Here is an 18,936-nt window from a genome sequence, read left to right on the forward strand (position 1 = left end):
TATTAATATAATTTTTCTTTTTTATAGTTTAACCGATTTTTAATCACCAATAGGATTTATTAATATCTTTCATAAATAATATAATCAATCATCTATATGAAAATAAGGGCAACTTGTGAATTACATTGTCTATTTTTGACTAGATGCCACGCCACTTAATGGCCTGCCTGGTTTTCCTCATAGCAATGTATCTGGTAGTTAACAATGATACTACAGAAGAACCCTTATATTTCTGCAATACTACTTTTTACTTATCGTATTATTTATAAAGCTACAGTTTAAATGATATTTAAAAAATTAATATTTGTGTTTTTTTATATATAAAAGGACATATAATAATTTTATGACTAAAAAATTAATATAAGGGTTTTTGGCTTAAAGAATGATTAAAGAGCTTGTACTTATAAATAATACTATATTTGAGATGTTATGTAATTTCTTGGTAGTTTAAAAATAATTATAGTAACTTATATGAGAGCTTCACGAAAACTTAACAAAATAAACAATTGGATCTACTTTTTTTCCTAAAATAAGATTTTACTTCAAAAAGAAGCTATAACTATTTTTACAGGACGGAATCTTATGATCTTAGTGAAGTTAGAGCAGACATATTTGTAAATCAGATATCAAAGTTAAATATAACAGACAAGATTTGAGTGTTATTGATAAAAAAATTATAAATTTTTAATTTTAAAAGAAAAAATAACATTATTTAATAACCTCCAACAGATTTAAAGTGAAATGTTCACCAAATATAAAATTCTTTCCATCAACTTAACTAAAATTTACAATTTTAAGACAATCATAGTTCCATATGTTACATTATCCAATAAAGGATATAGAGCTAACACGATGTATATATATAAGCCATAATATTATAATCTGAATCAAAGCCTATATTGCAACTTAAGTCTTAAAAAGTGCTGGAAAATTTATTTGATGAATATAGAAGGCAAAATGAAGTCAAGCAAGATCACAGTAAGAATAATGTAAGCTCTTTAGTACCGTCAAGCGTAGGTGTTGTAAATACGTATTCTGCTACGCAACCGTACAAATAAAATATGGTTATATTATAAAATTTTTAAATTTAAGTATTGCTGTATTTTTTCTTATGGCTTCGATGGCTACAATAATGTTTTTTTCATTTATTTTCATTTTACTTTATTTATATTTTTAAAATTTTTTATAAAAGTTTTTTAAAAAATATGTTAAAGTTTTACTTTTAACAAATATCTTTATAATTTACTTGATTTGTGATATTTAAATTTTAATTATTATTTTAGTATTTAAAATTATATATTAAAACCGACTTTTTCCGCAATTTATACACAATCAAATTTTAAAGTTTTGTATTTGATAAATTAAAAAGTCAATATTTTAATATTTAAAATTGGGCGCGATTACACAACTTTTTACTTTGTACTAACGATTTTTTGTTTATATAAGTATAATTTTTCTAAACATCCCCATGGTTACAATTAATTTCATTTTACTAATTTCTTTTGTATATTCTCTAAAGATAATTACCGTAGTATCAAATGTATATAAAATGTATGAAGCTGATTTAAGAAGTGATAATACTACTAATATAAATTTTTATCTAAAGAATTACACTTCAATAAGTAATAATGTTCCATATATAACAGAATTAATTATTCCAGAGACAAATATCCAAAGAATTATTTGTATTTACCATAATCATTCAGCTGGATCTTACATTAAAAGGATTTATTTTTTTCAGAATGACTTAACTACTCCTACTATCTTAAAGTTGCATCAACTTGATTATGCTATATTTTTAGGTAAAAATAATATCTTAAAATTTTTTATTCCTGCAATATTATTAGATAATACTTTAAATTTTCCATTTAATATTGTATTAAGAAAATATCTTGAAGATACAGACGACTTAAACTTAGAAAGACGAAAAATATTTTTAGATCATTTGTTAAATAATAAAGATGAAATAATTAATAATTCAGAGCAACTCCTTAATGATCTTACAAAAAATCCTGAATCAAGCCTTTTTCATTCTTTGAAAGAAGGAGACTACATTTTAGCATTTTTTGATAGAAATTATGATAAGATTATAAATTTTTTTAAAAGTTTAATTTTAGTACTAAAAGAAAACAATAAAGATTTGCAACCAAAACTCTTTAATTTTTTTGTGAATTTTATTAAGAATAACCTAAATAGGACTTGGCAGGATGAACTCAAGCATTCTGGCATAGATTTTGATGTTTTCAAAGATTTTAATCTATTGAATTGCGTTTTTACGGATATAACAAACTTATTGCAGTTAGTTTCTTACCCAGATTATAAATTTCAATTTTATGATTTTGATCAACGCACTGGACTATATTTTGGTAACTCCGTACTGGGTGTTTTACTTCAGCTTCCAGAAGATTTTGACGAAAAAAATATAAAATGCATTGTTTATGATAAGAAGCAAAATGAAGTAACTTTTAAATGCATGTTTGAATATACGAAAAAAAATTTTTATTTTATATTTGATCCAGCATATCTTAAACACTTAAAAATTACAAAAATAAATTGCATAGTTATGACAACTAATAAAAATTATGAATCACTAAATATAAACCTGACGGAGTTTTTACAATAAATTTTGTTTAAAATTTTTTATTTACTTTACAATTTCTGTGCAAAAGAATGTCTTTACTAACAAAAATCTTAAAATCTACAAACAGCTATTGAACAACTGCTTGAATCTAATAGGCCGAGTAGAATGGAAATAACTATCCTTTAAGAAAGGTATAGACAATCTTGTAAAAAAAAAACAAAAAGTATTTAATATTTTCTTTAGAACTTTTGGTTAAGCACTTTTTCTAGCATAAAGTAAACTTATTCAATTTTTTACATAGTACCAACAACTTATTATCTTCTAGTAAATTAATATAACTATTTATATTAAATTCTTCTATTTAAAAATTTTCAATTAAAATCAATAAGAATAACATCATCTATTTTCCTATCATTCTTTACAGGCTTTATTTAAATTTTTGATGCTTTTTATGCTTTAATTTTATAAAAAACTTTTCACTCCTTACAGTCTTTTTGATTTAGATGTCCTAGTGCTTTATTCCCCTTATAAAGAAAAAAAATTTTTCAAGTTATTCTCATAAAAATTGACTAGAAAATATAACCAGTTCGTGATCTTACAAAAAATCAACAAATAAATTAGTATTATGTCTTTTATTAAATAATATGTACACTGGAAAAATTTACTAAATCGCTCTTTTGATAGTTTACTTGGCGTTTTTTTATCAGGTTTTTTTATTTCGGCTATAATTGTATCTTTAAATCTAATACTATAAGAAATTTACTTATAGGGTGCTTTTTTATTAACTTATAAAATATTTTATGTTTATTTTGTACTCTACAAAAGAATAAGCGCAACTTGCTCCCTAGTCGAGCACATTGTCGTAGCTATATTTTCTCCTTTTATTCCTGGATGTCCTTGCTTCCCGACATAAAAAAATGCTTTCCATCGCTTTTTTTAAAAAATATAGATTGAACGTAAGCCTCGATGTTGCTTAAGTAAAACTTTTTTAATTATGCTTATAACTAAGTAAAGTCATGTATACTATAGCAATTAAATTGTTTTGTATGGTGTCCTGTACTGAAGCCCCATATTGTACTTCAAATAATACTCAACTAAATTATTTATTTTCTCTTGTGTTCCTCTACGATTCTTGAAATCACGCCCAATGTTGTCTAGTTTGTTACTATCATTTATTTCATAATTCATCCACACTTCTTTTTATAATTTTTATTTATATATTTTTTTTTGATAAAATAAAAGAAAAACTTTAAATTATGAAAATATCTAAAATGAGCCTTAACTCAGCTTCCTTAGAAATTAATATAAAGACTTTCTCAGTAGTGAATGTCGTGTACATATTAATTTGTGGTTCATTGTGATACTTTATATCACATATAAAATTTAATATAATATTTAACATTCAAAGCTTTTTAAATTTAGAAAATTATCTATTTTTATATAAGACTTGAATTTATACTTTATTTAAGTTTACATCTGTCGACTGAAACATTTTAAACATAAAATTTTTCTAAAAAATGACAAGAAGTGATATTAGCAATTTTTTTAAAAATTCAACTAAAATAGTTCACATAATAAAACGTTTTAAAAACTCTGCCTTTTTTGTGTTTTAAGCTAGATAATTGGAGGGATTAGAACTGCTGTGTTTGCAACGGCTTTACTGGTTATAATTTTGTAGCATAAATTATATTATTTTTTTTTAATATAGTTATCATTTCTTACTTAGTTAAAATCAAACATCTTACATAACAGCTGTGTAATTCTGAAGTATTCTTGTTTTTGACATTAACAAGCCAAGAAATTCTGACTGCAAAGCTATGCTATATAAGATCAAAAACGGCTACAACTGCTATATATAAATTATTCATTTATTAATAAACACTTAAATGTAATTTTATCATTCTATTTTTAAATCAAAAACCTTTTGATCCTAGAAAATAACATTCTGTTTTCTGCATGCTCTAACTTTTGTAGCAAATTTTAAGTGTTATGGGTCGATAAATATAAAAATGTTTTTGACTTAATGATAAACTTTTAGATTTTTTTGGGTTTAAATGAAAAATGCCGAATGTAGGACTAGAAAAATAAAAAAAAGTTTTTTATTGTTTACATCTTTAGAGTTAATATTATTCTGAAAAGCCAAAAGTGGACTGATCAGATTATTGACAATGGTAAATGCATTTATGAAAAAAAGAGATTTTAATTGGAAAAAATTAGATTAATGTGAATAAAATAGTGTAGTATTAATTATTTTATTTGCAACTTAATAATTTTAAAAATTTTTGTATAAAAATTTTAGAAAAATTTAACCATCCAATATATTATTTTCACGAAACAAATAAAACATATATTTTAGACGAGAATTAACCGGGCACACGAACACAAATACAATTTACGAAGGCAGAGACATATTAAAAACTCTTATGATATAATGTCGTACCAGGTTAGCCATGATGCATTATCGAAAAGTTCTTATTACCAGGTCGTCTACCTGTGAATAATTTTAGAAATATAATAGTATTGAATTTCTAAAATTAATTAGCCATAAAAGGATGGCATAATGTTATTAGAAATACATTTGAAAGAAGTAAGTATAGTTTTTATTTATAAAAAGGTAATTAAAGTTTAAGAATATGATGTAACAATTAAATAGTTAAACAAAGTTTAATACATATAATATTTAAAGCCTTTCGGATTTTTTTTGTTAAAGAGGCTAGATTTTATTCATTTTTAAAGGAAAATAGTGGAAGTAGTTATGTATGAAAATTTACTTTTTTGTTGTTTAAATATTCTATTTAAAAGTATTAAATTCGTAAATTTTTTAATTAGTATAGTATAAATTTATTAAATAAGTAAAAAATATATTTTTTTTAATTTTTACATTATAGTATATATTTTAAACCGACATTATATCTATATCAAGTGCATTTTTAGATAATCGCTATTTAAGTGGCATGAGTCCAAGGGATTTGGGATGTCTTAAAGTATTTCTCTAGCACACTTGTAGTTCTAGGATAAAAGTTAGTTCTGTATTTTAACTTATGCGATTTTGTGATATCCTATATCACAGATAAAATATTTATTAGTACTATATGAAACCATGGATATCTCAAATGGCAAATTTAATTAATAGGTTGGTTATGAAACCCATTTTTTAATATAAAAATATAAAAGAACTAAATTTTTGAAATATATATTAATGATTAACAGGCATAATAAACATAATACTACTTACACTATTAATACTACTAAAAATAAACTATATGTTATCAATAAATCTTTTATTAACATCACAGAAACATACCTACGAGAGGATTTCATTAGGGTTTTGGGGTGCTTTTGTCTTCTGCTTGTTGCAGAATAAAGATTTTTGGAACATCAATATTTTTTATTAATTTTCTTTTATTTTTTAACCCCTTTAAATACATTAATTATATAATTTAAATTATGAAACATAAAATATCATATTTCTCCCTATTAAGGAGCCAAATAAATTTAAATAATTATTTCATATGTTAAATCGATTAAGGAGATCTAAGATTTATTATTTAGCAGCAAGATCTAGTTTATGATAAATTGTAAAATTTTTTTTTATCGTCAGTGTAGCATAGTACCGTTACACCTTTATTTATTTTACAGTTTTAAAAGCAGATTAGCTGCTTTACAAAAGGGTTTGAATACCTACAAGCAACCAGCAACTCAATTATTGTTATTTATATTTTACCATATATAACTATAAATAAAAAGTTAAAAATAGAAAGTCGGCATTCTGAGAATGAAAAAAATAAGTTTTTTATCAAAAATTTAATTGAATATTATCTAGAGTGCAAAAAAATGCCTGTTATACAAGAAAGTCAAATCTAATAGTTTGCAACAATAGTTTTTTTTATATAATTAATAATTATAAGAAAGTTAGCCGTTTATATTTGAAAATAATTAGATTATTTTTTACTATTAGATAATTTTAGTAATACAGGCAAGCGCTACATTACTAATAATCATATTTGTAAAAACTAACAAATATTTAAATAGATAAAGCCTTATAAAAGGCATTTGAGACATTAATAAAACTGTAAAAAATTGTTCTGTTAATTTAAAAAAATAAATAATGTTTAATAAAAATTTAGTTCAGAAAACTCTTTCAATTTTGTAATATTAAAACCATATAATCTTACTTTTTTTGCAAACGTTTGTGTATTAAATAAAACTTGCAAAATATCTTTTTCAGCTTTTAAATCAGAAAAATTAACAATTATATTTTCTCTAAAAAAAATTTGCTGCATAGATTGTTCAATTTTTTTAAAGTCAAGTTTTATAATAATTTCATTCATTAAAGTTTCAATTAATGTTAAATTATTAATTAAATCGCCAACATTGTATTGTCTAGGACGTAAATAGCTTTCAACGCTAATAATAAAATTTGCAATTTTTCTAAAAAATTCAAGACAGTCAAAAATGAGATTTTTTGTAGAAGCTGAAAACTTTAAAGATTTAAAATCGTTCTTTATAAGCTCATCAGCCGTATTTTCAATTTTTTTAAACCATCTAGAACAATCTAATATTCTGTTTCGAATGCTATGATATATAAAATTTTTTGTCAAGTCTTCGTATATAAGATATATATATGAATGTTGTATTACATTGGAAAAAAAATTATCTATAATTACACACAGCTCTTTTTTATTTTTAATTAAAGTATTAGAAAATTTAACATGTAAACTATCGGCTGAAAAGCTTTTAGTAGTTTTCTTATCTAACAAATCATCATTTTTCAATTTTTTTTCTTTTGTATAACTTGTAGTCAACCCGTCATTATTAAAAGTTCTTTTGAAATTGGCATTACTACATTCATTGGTCACTACTTCATTATAAATTACATTATTATGCTCGCTAAACATTTTATCTTGTACATCTACATGTTTATCAGTATCACCCTGTTTAAAATCAGAATCAACTAAATTGTAATTATATACAAAATCAAACTCTTGGAAAAAATTTTGTTTATTATCATATTCACTTGGGTCCCAATTAATGTATTTTTCAATGTCAACATCTTTAAATGAATAAGTTTCGATAACTATGTCGTCGATATTTTGATTATTAAGTTCAAAATGTTTACTGATACATCCCTTTGATAGTTGTTCAGTCAGAAATTCATTTTGTTGTTCAGCTGGTATATTTTCCAACTGCTTAGGAAAACTTGAATCAGTACATATGTTACTTTGTGTAGAAAAACTATCATTATTTATCACAGACAAATTTCTCTCTGTTACATTGGTTTGCAAAAAGTCTGTAGCGTTTAAAACATTATTGCAAAACTTGGGGTTATTAGAAACTTTATTTTTAATAATTGTATTTGCATCAATGTCCATTAAATAATTCTGATCAACAAAATTTAAGCTTTCTGTGTTTTGAGATAGCTCTTCATTATCTTTACTTGGAATTGACAACAATAAATCTCCTGCTTCATGTGTATTTTGACCATATTGTTCATATGTACAATCATTATCTAACCAGAATTTATTAATTTTTTCAAAACATCCAATTCCCTGTTCATTTTCTATCTGTATATTGTCATTACATACTCCATTTTCGCTGATTATATTTTGTTGTGTATTTTCTTTTGTGCTAATAACGTTATAACAATAACCGTTAAATTGATCAAATAAATAATTAAAATTAGGATCAAAAACATTCGTTGCAAATATCGACAAAACGCATAAAAGCATTTAAAAGGGGTAAAATTTTATTTAGTATATTTAAATATTAAAACCACACACCCTAAAAATAAAAAATTAACACACATATTAGTTTTAAAGTTGTTAAAATAATTGGGATCTTACAATAATAAATATTTAATATATTTTTTGTCAAAACGATCTTTTAAATTATAATATCAAGTTTTAAAAAGTTGATTAAATAAAAATTTACTTTTTTTAATAAATAGTTAATATTGTTATGTTACCATATTTTTTTTATCAACAAACAAAAAAACATCTCACGTCTGCATCAGTTAATTTAAATAACTCTGTCAAATACAAATGACTACCTTTTATAATATATTATTTATTAGCTTAATTGTTACTAACCTTGAACAAAAATAAAAAGTAAACACATATACTAAATAGTTTATTGATGTTTTCTGTTTCTTTTTTGTTTGTGCAAAATATTTAGTTCATAAAAATTTTATCTTTTTGTATTTTTTAGTAATAAAATTTAAGCACAGATTTTATAGGCAAGAAGAATAATATATATTTTTTTTCATCATTGTTTAAAAACTAATAATTAAAATTCACTTGCGAAAGAAAATAATTTTTTCTTGCTTTTAACTTGGAATATTGTAAAACTAAGGCTAACCTGTCAAATTTAACTCAAAGGTATTGTTAAATAATTACTGAATTATCAGTATATATAAAAGTTTTAATTTTATTAAAAGACACGGCAACTAAATCTTTCCTGTCGTATTTTTTTTCAAAATACAAATCCAAAAAAAATATGTTAAAATAAAAGGCTAAATAGATCAATGAACTTGACGGGCACAGTGCCCGTCAAGTGCCTATTTGTTAAAAATTTTATAAATTTTAAATATTTAAAACCCATCAATGCAGTTGTCAGAATTTTTGAAAACGTTGAACAAAAGTCATAGGAAGAGGTTTTACATATTTAATAAACAGCAATCTTATTTATGATTAATTATATTGCTTACATTGTAGGGCGAAACGTATTTTAAATATGATCATGAAAGAACCTTGGGGCATGTTTGGCGGTGTTATTTTAAAGAGCGAGAATTTTACAGGTTTAGGCGTTTTATATTATCCGGTTCTTTCTTTTATAATTCAAAAGTATTCCTGTGAAACAATTAAGAGTAATATTTTATTCTGGTAAAAAAGTTAAATGCATCTTGATATAATGAATTTTGTAGGTAATTTGAGTGTTAAAGTAATTCGCAGCATCAATGAGAAATGCGATGAAAAATCAAAGTTGTATTTTGGTAATCATCCGATAAGATTAGAAGGTCCGAATGTCATTGTACGAAACGACGAGACTAAATTAAATTTTACCGCGAAAAATTGAACGACTTGATTGGGCGTTAACCATGGCAGGGCAGATACAAGTACTAAACCAGCAAAGCTTCTGCCTCGATGGTGTCTTCTAGAAGTGCAGATATCATGCTTTTAATAGTAGAAAGTGTTATGCGTTTATATAGTATTATCCATTCCGATGAATGGGCGGCTTATAGGGGACTTTCTTAAAAAAATAATTACTCATACGATACTGTATCACACAAACATCATTTTGTAGACTCCTCTACGGTCGTACACACACGGCACCTTGAAAGCCTTAACAATAAGATTAATCTAGAAATTAAAGCTCAAAAAGATGTGCGAAGAACGCATCAACAAACATTTCTTAATTTTTTTATATCTTGCGGCCTTTTCAAGAATAAGGCGTTTTTTGAATTATTGAAACTACTTCAAGTTAAATAAATATCTACTTTATTTAATTATTATGAGCCCGTCAAGTGCCTATAATCAGGTTTAATTTTCTCGTCTTCTATGACCCTTCGTAAAGAGGGTTTTTTTTGTTTAAAAATGATAGGTGTTGTGACAGATTTCAGATATCTCGTTTTGGCTGTAAAACGGATAAATTTGACATGTATACGTACTACATTTGTTTTTTAAAATTCAATATATTAAGTTTAATGCGCACTTATGATCTTAACAAAGTTAAACACTTGGCGTTTAATCACGTGTAGTATAAAATTACAAAGCCTTGCAAAATAAAATAAAACTTTGCAAGTATAAATTCAAGCTATTTTTAAAAAGATAAAATGGTTTTTATAATAGTTATTTGAATAATTTGTATTTTATAATCAATTGTTGTCATTTAAAAATGTCTAAATGCTGAAACTCTGAATCTCAACTGACAGCGAACGATAAACTCTGAAGGTATAAGTTTATAGGTTAAAGAATTAAAGAAAAGGTGGCAAATATAAACATGTACATCTTAAAGTAAGAGAAATTTATATACTTAAAATAAATAAGTTGCTGTATATTTTTAAAAATTATCAACAACACGTACTTAGTTTTAAAAATTGCACTTAATACATTTTTTAAACTTTGTAAACAAAATTGCACTACTTTATAAAAACTTATTTATGTGACTATCTTTATAAATTTATACAGCAATAAAAAATTTTGTAACTTTTAAATTGTATTTTACCCCTACAAATGAAAAAAGAAAATATAAATAAAATTATTAACCATCTTTATAAATACGGTACATATAAAATTGATAGTAATTTATCAGTAAAAAAATTTTATAATAAGTATATAGATACATTTAAATTGCCGTCTTCTACTGATGGAGAATCTTCTATTGGCAAAATACTGGAAATTCAACCTGTATCTTCGTTTTATAAAACAATATCTACCGATAGGCGAAGCACATCATCAAATGCTAAAAAAATATTACTACAACCACATGATAAAAGATTCAAAGCGTTAATAAAGGATATGCAACTGAGTCTAATTAAACAGCTACATATTATACAAGAAATTATTGATAAGCATAACATATTCTGTACAGATGACACGATAGATATTATGTGTTCAGACATATCTGAAAATGATATTAATGAAATATTAGAGCTGATTAAACAGACAGAAGTGAAAAGCGCAGTTGATGAAAACAAAATAAAAGAAAAGTCTGAAGACATTGAACTCAAATTTGAATCACAAAAGTCATTAACTGACGATGTACATCGAAATTTATATCCACGCACTAAAAGAAAATGTTCTGTATTGTCTAATGACGTTGATAATAAGCGTAACGATAGCTCAAAACAAAAAGAAAATATTGGTAGTATGGACGCTAAAGATACCAATGAATGTAGTACATCTACTGCTACTTCGCAATTTTGTGAAGAGGAGAGAAATAACACATCGGGTATTAATAATTCTTTTTCCGATAAAAATATTCTAGAAATGATATTGCAGCTTCCTGCTCCAGAATCAAAAAAATTAACTAAAGACTCTTCTGATGATCAAATAGATAAAAAACTAGCATTAGCACCAGCTTTGCACAAGAAACAAATAACTCATAATAATAATTCTGCCATAACAAATGATGATGTAAGTAAGTTAGAAGATTTTTCTTGTATACATAAAATAGAATGTTTAATAGAAAACAAAACCGATTTAAATGTAATGTATAAAGAAAAAACATTTATTGACAACAACGAAACTATAACTTCAAAAGATAAAGTATTTAGAATAAGCGGGAGAAAAGATTTGCACTTAAGGCCATTTGAAAAAAAAATAAAGACCAACCAAATAACTACTATATCAAGAAATAACAGTAAACAAAAACAAGATAATTACAACCTTTGTAAGAAAATGGTGACTGAAACATTACCAATTGCGGAGAAGTTACAAGTGCCTATTTATTTGTGTAATATGGAAGCCAAAAGTACACCTCCGGCTAGTGTACCTTCCTTTAATGTTAAAAGGCTAAAAGAAATGAGTAAAGACAAATATAAAGAAAAACTAAACGTTAAAGTTCCATCAGCTAAAAATTATGCAGATTTATTAAAAAGATCTAGAACACAAAAGTAATCAATTCTCAAAATCATAATCCATTTCTTTTAGTATTTCTTTTGACGTTGTATTTTTCCTCTCTGCTATTTTATTTACTAAGGCTTGTCCTATATCTTTCAGTTCATTATAAACATGTAAGTTTTTTATAAATTTCTTTATTTCAATATTACAATCTTCTATATTCATCTCATTAGAAATCTTTTCGTTAAAATACTTGTACAGTTCATATTCAACTGTATCTATTGACTCTGTTAGAAAATAATATTCTGTGTCTTGTATGCTTTTTATAAATCCCTTTCTATTTAAAAAATCAAAATTTAAGATTTTGTCTTTATGTATTATTTTATTTGCAAACCAGTCATTGAATATTTTTGTCATTATTTAAGGGAAGTATTTTTTGTAAAAAAGTAATTAGAAAACGGTAAGTATACCATGTTACATGACTGGTCTACAAATAAAATTTCTAAATGACGTTTACACATTATGTTGTAATTGATAAATGATTTAACGGAATCTGTTACATTTTCAATAAAAGAAAAATGAATAAATTTTTTATGAATATGCTAAAAATTTTACAATATTTATACACCGTCACGGCTTCAGAAAATTTAGCCAAAACTAATACAAGACATTCTTATGATGATTTAAAAAGCTTAGAACCATATGCATATATTTACAACCTCCCCGAAACTGGGTCTGCAAATGATACAAATCACTTTGGATCAATAATAAATTATGATGCATAATAAAATATTTTAAAGTAATAATAGGTTTTTATGCATTTTATTGAACTCTATATTTTTTATTTATAAGCTTGTTGTACAGTAAGTTACGTATTAAGCTGTAAAAAAAACCTGCTGACTTTTAATATAATACCAAATGTCGCGAGCCCAGCTCGGGCTATAACAACAGAAAAGTAATGTTAAAATTTTACAAAACTTTTTCAATAAAAACAAGCTATTTTTACTATCTTAAGGCATAGAGCTTATAAATAATTAAATTGCATAGTAAGGTTAAAAATTTTTTTATAGGTCTATATAAGTAATGCTGTATCTAAAGTCCAAAAATTTTCACATGATGATATTTTTTTATTGAGTTTTGTATTTTAAAAAATTAAATAATTTTTTAAAAGATATTAAGAAATAATATAAATTGTGACCTTTTCAATCTATTAAACAAAGATTATTCGTATTAATTTTTTTTTTATGTTTTCATATGTACTGGGAAACTTCATGTCTAAAGAATCCGAAAAAGATAAAATATTATTCATTAAATTGTTTATTCTCTACTTCAATAAAGGTTTTTTATTCTTGTTTATTTTGGTTTGTATTCGTATCATTTGTCTTTTTAATTTAGAAATTGCATTGTTTTTTTAAATAGTTTTGATTTATGTAAATTATCATATATGGTGATTGACATTCTAAGTTATTGGGCTCTTTTATTTTAGTATAAGTAGTTCTAAATTTTAATAATGACAACTTGTCAGATCAATTTCTATTTGTAAAATATCTTGTAAGCTCTTGTTTTAATAAAATAACTGCTTTTCTTTTACCGCCAATCTTGTTTTTCAATCGAAAATATTTTAACGATTATTGAGTTTTAACAAAAAGATATTATCTCAGCTCTATCCTTAAAATCAATTAGCAATTATTTTTAGACAAAATTTTTTTATTATAGCTGCGGGATGAAAAAATATATCAAAATTTAAAAATTTATTTAATTTATTTTTAAATTTATTTGCAGAGTTAAAATCTTTTACGGCTTATTTTTATTCACCTACTTCTATTTGTAAAATTATCATTAAAAATAACATAAACATACGTTTCAAGCGTCACAATGAGCTTTGTCTTGTTACATTATACAAAAGCATTGTAGGTTTCAATCTGTTTCAAACATTTCAATATAAATTTAAGACAGGAATTTGCGAAATTTGAAAACTTAAGTATTGTAAAATTCATAAGAAAAAGCACACTGCGCGGCTGTAAATCGGGGCGCGGGCTGAACTCGCGACAATAAATTTTTTCTTGTTTCAAATTTATGCTCGACTACTAACTTTGTTTTTTATAAACCTCCACTAAATAAAAGTTTACAGATAGTTTTTTTAATTATAAAGACATTAAATATACATGCATAAATAATTTGATTTAGCAGAAATTTAAATGAACACTTATAATGTATATTTTTGTGGTATTAATTCCACATGAAATACTTTCTATTTTCTGAATTTTCTTGAAGAAATTTTAGTATAAAAATATTTTATGAAAAGAAGGGCATTGCTGTCATGAATAACTTACATAATCATCAACAGCAAGAGAATCATAGGATCAATAGGGGATCTCACAAGAGCACAATTCCCCATGAAGTTAATAAACCATTTAAGTTACACCAATTTAATTTGGCTTCGTGAGCAAGCATTGTAGAGAGCTTTCTTAGTTCTGGTCGCCTTCCTGCGTTTGTCGAACAATTTTACAACAATAATATACAAATTAACTTTACAAATTATTGTTTTTATAAAAAGTTAATTGTATTAATAAAGTTAATTATACGCCCATAACAATATATTTAAATATGTACATAGAAAAATGACGCCACCATATTGAAAAAAGTTCTCTCATATGTTATAAATGTGTTTTTATAAACATTTTTGTTTATATATTTATGTTTTTATTTTAAATTAACTAAATTTCTTGATATTAATCTTCTATCAGTACTCATATATTTTAGTAGTATGTCATAGCCATATATGACAATAAATTATAATTTGTTTTTTTAAAATTTTAAGTTCCCACAATTTCTAGAATTAAAGTAAATTTAAATAAAAATTTTAATGAAATAAGAAGAAGAAAGAAATGGAAAGCAAAAATTATAATTATAATTTTATTAAACAGCCCAGAGCAGAAGTAGGGCGTGCAACGTGTAAGAAAAAACATATTAAATATTATATCACTGAAACTAAAAGTATTGTTGAAAAATATTTGAAACAAGGGTATTACTCTCTTGGGCAGGAACATCATGAACTTTATATTTAAATTATAGTTTTAATTGTTTGTTTATATAACAACTATAAATAAATTAACAAATACAAGCTAAAAACAAGAACAAAATTGATAATAACACATTAAACAATCAAAAAAAACATTCCTACAATACCTTAAAGTGCATTGTTAAATTTTCACCTACCCTGATTATTTTGCGAGATATTAAAAAAAGTAAATCGTTAGAATTTAAAGTAAAGAAGTAGAAATTTAATTTCTATATTTGTTTACAAATAATTTTTTTTAGGTCTTTGAAAGTTAATTTGTATAACAATTTTGAGAATAAATAAACCATGATTGTTTATTTTACTAATCAAATCCTTAAATTTATATCCTGCTTTTTAAAAATATATTTTTTAATTTTTGCCTGTGTAACTTATCTATTTTTTTTTTAAATGCTATAAATTTATATCATTTTAAATTAATGAAATTACAAACTAGAATGTATATTTTATAAATTTAACTGTAATGTTAAGGCAATTGAAAATATTGTAAGTCAAATTTATTTAATTATTCTCTTATTATCTGTAATTTCGATGGGTAAAAATAGCATAAATATTTATGGTAAAATTATATAAATAATTGACATGTGGTAAATGATACCACATTAACCTTGACAAGAAATCATTGAAATCAAAAAAAATTATATATAAGGTTTTAAATAAATTTATTATGTCCTTAATAGTTGAATGCCCCACAAATATATCTTTAATTTTAAATTATATGTGAATTAAAAAATAATTTTTTTTTAATTTAATAATAAAATATTATAGTTTCTCATAATTGGGGTTAAAGTTATACAAATACTTAACGTCCCTTTCCTAGGCGGTAGCTTCACGACACACCCCGATCACAAATATAGTTTTTTTAAGCCATAGTGTCTTTTTTTTCACAAGTTTTAGAGTAACATCAAGCCGTATATGTGTTATTCTCGCATTTAGCTTTGATTGCACTTGTATTTGGAAATCTGCCTTTCTCGTATTTATCTCACCTTTTAAGGTTTTCACGCTTTGTTATTCTCACTGTTTGGTTTATGGTAAATTTTTCTCTATATCATTGCTTAAATTGTTTCGCATACGTCCCTTCTGGACCATTCTGAATTATTAACTTGCTTATATCATCCTTAACTGCTTCCTGTTGTGTATACCGTAATCCTGTATGGTAGCTATTGTTATAACAAATACTCTGTTTACTAAATGTCTTTAAAATCTATGCCTGGTGATTTTATTTGGCTTCTCGCAATGTTCCTATAACTTTTTTCGACTTTACCACTACTTTTATAGGCTTCTATGCCTACTTTCTATGTTTAATGTTCAGTTTGTTGCAAATTTTTTCATTCCTTTATCAACAAATTCTTTTCCGTTATGTGTAATTATTTCATCGGGTTTCTTTCGTTGTCGACGTAACACTTCTAAAAACTTAAGATTGTTGAATCGCTCTTGCTATTTAATAAACATGTTCATTACAGGCGGGTATGGTAATCAATCAAAACTAAAATATATTATTTTTTATTCCTAAATTTAATTAGACCCAATGCAATTTTCTCTAGATACCTTGTCGCATTTACAAGGTCGCAACCACCTAATTTTTTTCTATTATTTATCTGTCATGTTTTAAATCCTTTCAATGTCTTCTAAAATCCTTTTTTACTCCAAGACAAAAGTATAGTTCTCTTAAATAATAGTAATCATTTTGTAGTCCTCTATTTTCAAGGCCTCGTGTGTCCTTTTAATTATACTGTTTCTATCTTTTTGTGGTAGAATTAATGCGCTCTAACCACTGTAAAGCTTCCAACATTCGATTCCATTTACAACCTCAATGTGTTTGTTCGTTTTCCCTTCAATTTGCTTCTTAGTTTTTTCTTTTAAGCCTTCTTCGAGATTAATTTTACTTAAAGAATTTACTACTACTAAAACGCAAGGCTCAGTATATTTACTTTCAAAATCAAATTCTTGTATTTTCTCGATCCATCTATTAATTCTATTGTTATTAAAACAAGGTTTCTTTCTAATCTCGTCAAGTGCTTTATGGTCGGTTTCAATCTTAAATTTCCATTCTTGAAGTTAATATTCAAATTTCTTTACGCCTCAAAATACTGCGTATGTTTCTTTTTCGCTAATTCCATATCGTTATTCTATAGGCGAGAACTTTTTAAAGTCTATTGTATTAGGACCCATTCATAAAGATCAATCTTTTGTAGCAAAAAAGTACCCGTGTTGTAGTTACTTGCGTCTGTTCTTAATAGAAATTTTTTTGTATAATCTGTTACTTAAGGTTCCCTACTTTTCTTACAATCTCTTTTGACCCATTAAATTCTTTTTGATCTCGTCGATTCATTTATTTGCTTATTTTGGCCTTTTAAAGCGTCTGCCAAATGCAGTATAAGACCCACATAGTCTTTAATAAAATTTTTAAACCATCCAGTTAATCTTAAAAATTTTCTTAACTCCGAAATATCCTTTGGAATAAAAATTTCAACTGCTTAGTTTTGCTAATTTCAGATGGAGTGATTTCTTGCCTGTTTTAAATAACACCTGCCAATTTTATAGATTCGTGACAAAATTTTATTTTTCCGCTGTTTACTCTCATTTTATTTTAATTCAGCCATTTAATACATTCTATAAGCACTTCATCATGTTTCCTTTTGGTATTTGCGTGGATTACGATATTTTCATGTATACTTCTATTCCTTTGCCTCTGTATTCATCAAAAATTTAATCCATAGTTTTCTGAAGTAGCTGAAGAGAATTTTTAAATCTCATGACCATTCATATACTCTTTATTTAAACACAAACGTCGTTTTCTTTTTATCTCCTTCTTCTTTCTCAATACTGCAGAATCCATCCTTTAAATCGATAACTGAAAAATACTTTGTTCCTTGAGTATATCTAATGAAGTCTCTAATATTAGCTAGTTCATACTCATCTTTCTCGATCAAATCATTTAAAGCTATCAAATTGCTTAAAAGGCCAATTGATCCATTAAGTTTCTTTATGCTCTAAAAGAATTGCGCCATTCCGAGGGAGATCTCTGAATTATACCTCTAATTTCCAAAGATTTAATATATTTTCCGTATCCTTAATTAACGATCGGTTCACTTTTCGACCTCTTTTGATGATCTTTTTATCTGGTTCTTTATTGATTCTGCATTTTTCAACCCTACAGTATTCTGTTTCTCTTTCCTCTAATTCAAAGCATTCTAAAAATTTTCTTTTCAATTTCTCTAACGTCAAAACCTTACTGTTAAATATTTTTTCTCATCTTTTGCTATTTCTTTTTAGTCTTTATTTATTTTCTTTTAAAACATATTTATCTTCTGTTAAAACAGCCTTTTAATTGTCGTGAAGGTATAAATAGATTAAACGTTTTGTTTTTGAAATAATCTTTATTTTTGCCTTCTCTTGCTAGGTTCTTTCTAACATAACGATCCTTACTTGAATGTCCCCTTTTACCACAAATATAAAATCCTATTCTCCTAAATAATCTATAACTACCTTCGTTCCTGACAACATTCCTAGTGGTTTCTTGGTTCTTTTTCGTCAAATACTTCTCTACTTGCAGTATTAAGTTTTTGATGCTTTCTTCTTTTTGCTTTTGCTGCTCCCATAGCAAAATTTTCCCCTATAATCTTTCAACAATAATTTGCTATCTTTCTTCCACTTTCATATTCCTCTAAATAAATACTTTCAGTTCAAACGATGTTCTCTCATACATAATTTTT

General features: G+C 25.2%; 7 protein-coding genes across 7 annotated transcripts; 5 read left to right on the forward strand and 2 right to left on the reverse strand.

Moving 5' to 3' along the window:
- Positions 1–1,468: 1,468 nt before the first annotated feature.
- On the forward strand, positions 1,469–2,623 carry AAJ76_1100021216 (hypothetical protein; the record flags this gene model as incomplete). The annotated part of the gene is made up of 1 exon (XM_024473747.1): positions 1,469–2,623. The coding sequence occupies one exon, from the start codon at positions 1,469–1,471 to the stop codon at positions 2,621–2,623; it is 1,155 nt and encodes a 384-aa protein (XP_024331558.1).
- A 4,070-nt stretch (positions 2,624–6,693) lies between these two features.
- Positions 6,694–8,310, reverse strand: AAJ76_1100028057 (hypothetical protein; the record flags this gene model as incomplete). The annotated part of the gene is made up of 1 exon (XM_024473748.1): positions 6,694–8,310. One exon carries the CDS (start codon positions 8,308–8,310, stop codon positions 6,694–6,696), a length of 1,617 nt encoding a protein of 538 aa, XP_024331559.1.
- Positions 8,311–9,319: 1,009 nt separating this feature from the next.
- Positions 9,320–9,466, forward strand: AAJ76_1100029067 (hypothetical protein; the record flags this gene model as incomplete). The annotated part of the gene is made up of 1 exon (XM_024473749.1): positions 9,320–9,466. One exon carries the CDS (start codon positions 9,320–9,322, stop codon positions 9,464–9,466), a length of 147 nt encoding a protein of 48 aa, XP_024331560.1.
- Positions 9,467–10,812: 1,346 nt separating this feature from the next.
- AAJ76_1100030560 (hypothetical protein) lies at positions 10,813–12,198 on the forward strand (the record flags this gene model as incomplete). The annotated part of the gene is made up of 1 exon (XM_024473750.1): positions 10,813–12,198. One exon carries the CDS (start codon positions 10,813–10,815, stop codon positions 12,196–12,198), a length of 1,386 nt encoding a protein of 461 aa, XP_024331561.1.
- AAJ76_1100032305 (swi5-like protein) lies at positions 12,199–12,558 on the reverse strand (the record flags this gene model as incomplete). Its single annotated transcript, XM_024473752.1, has 1 exon — positions 12,199–12,558. One exon carries the CDS (start codon positions 12,556–12,558, stop codon positions 12,199–12,201), a length of 360 nt encoding a protein of 119 aa, XP_024331562.1.
- Positions 12,559–12,719: 161 nt separating this feature from the next.
- On the forward strand, positions 12,720–12,926 carry AAJ76_1100032467 (hypothetical protein; the record flags this gene model as incomplete). The annotated part of the gene is made up of 1 exon (XM_024473753.1): positions 12,720–12,926. The coding sequence occupies one exon, from the start codon at positions 12,720–12,722 to the stop codon at positions 12,924–12,926; it is 207 nt and encodes a 68-aa protein (XP_024331563.1).
- Positions 12,927–14,461: 1,535 nt separating this feature from the next.
- On the forward strand, positions 14,462–14,587 carry AAJ76_1100034209 (hypothetical protein; the record flags this gene model as incomplete). The annotated part of the gene is made up of 1 exon (XM_024473754.1): positions 14,462–14,587. One exon carries the CDS (start codon positions 14,462–14,464, stop codon positions 14,585–14,587), a length of 126 nt encoding a protein of 41 aa, XP_024331564.1.
- Positions 14,588–18,936: the final 4,349 nt, after the last annotated feature.

Source organism: Vairimorpha ceranae, assembly GCF_000988165.1.
Source record: "Vairimorpha ceranae strain PA08 1199 chromosome Unknown NODE_11, whole genome shotgun sequence".
Lineage (NCBI taxonomy): Eukaryota > Fungi > Microsporidia > Nosematidae > Vairimorpha > Vairimorpha ceranae.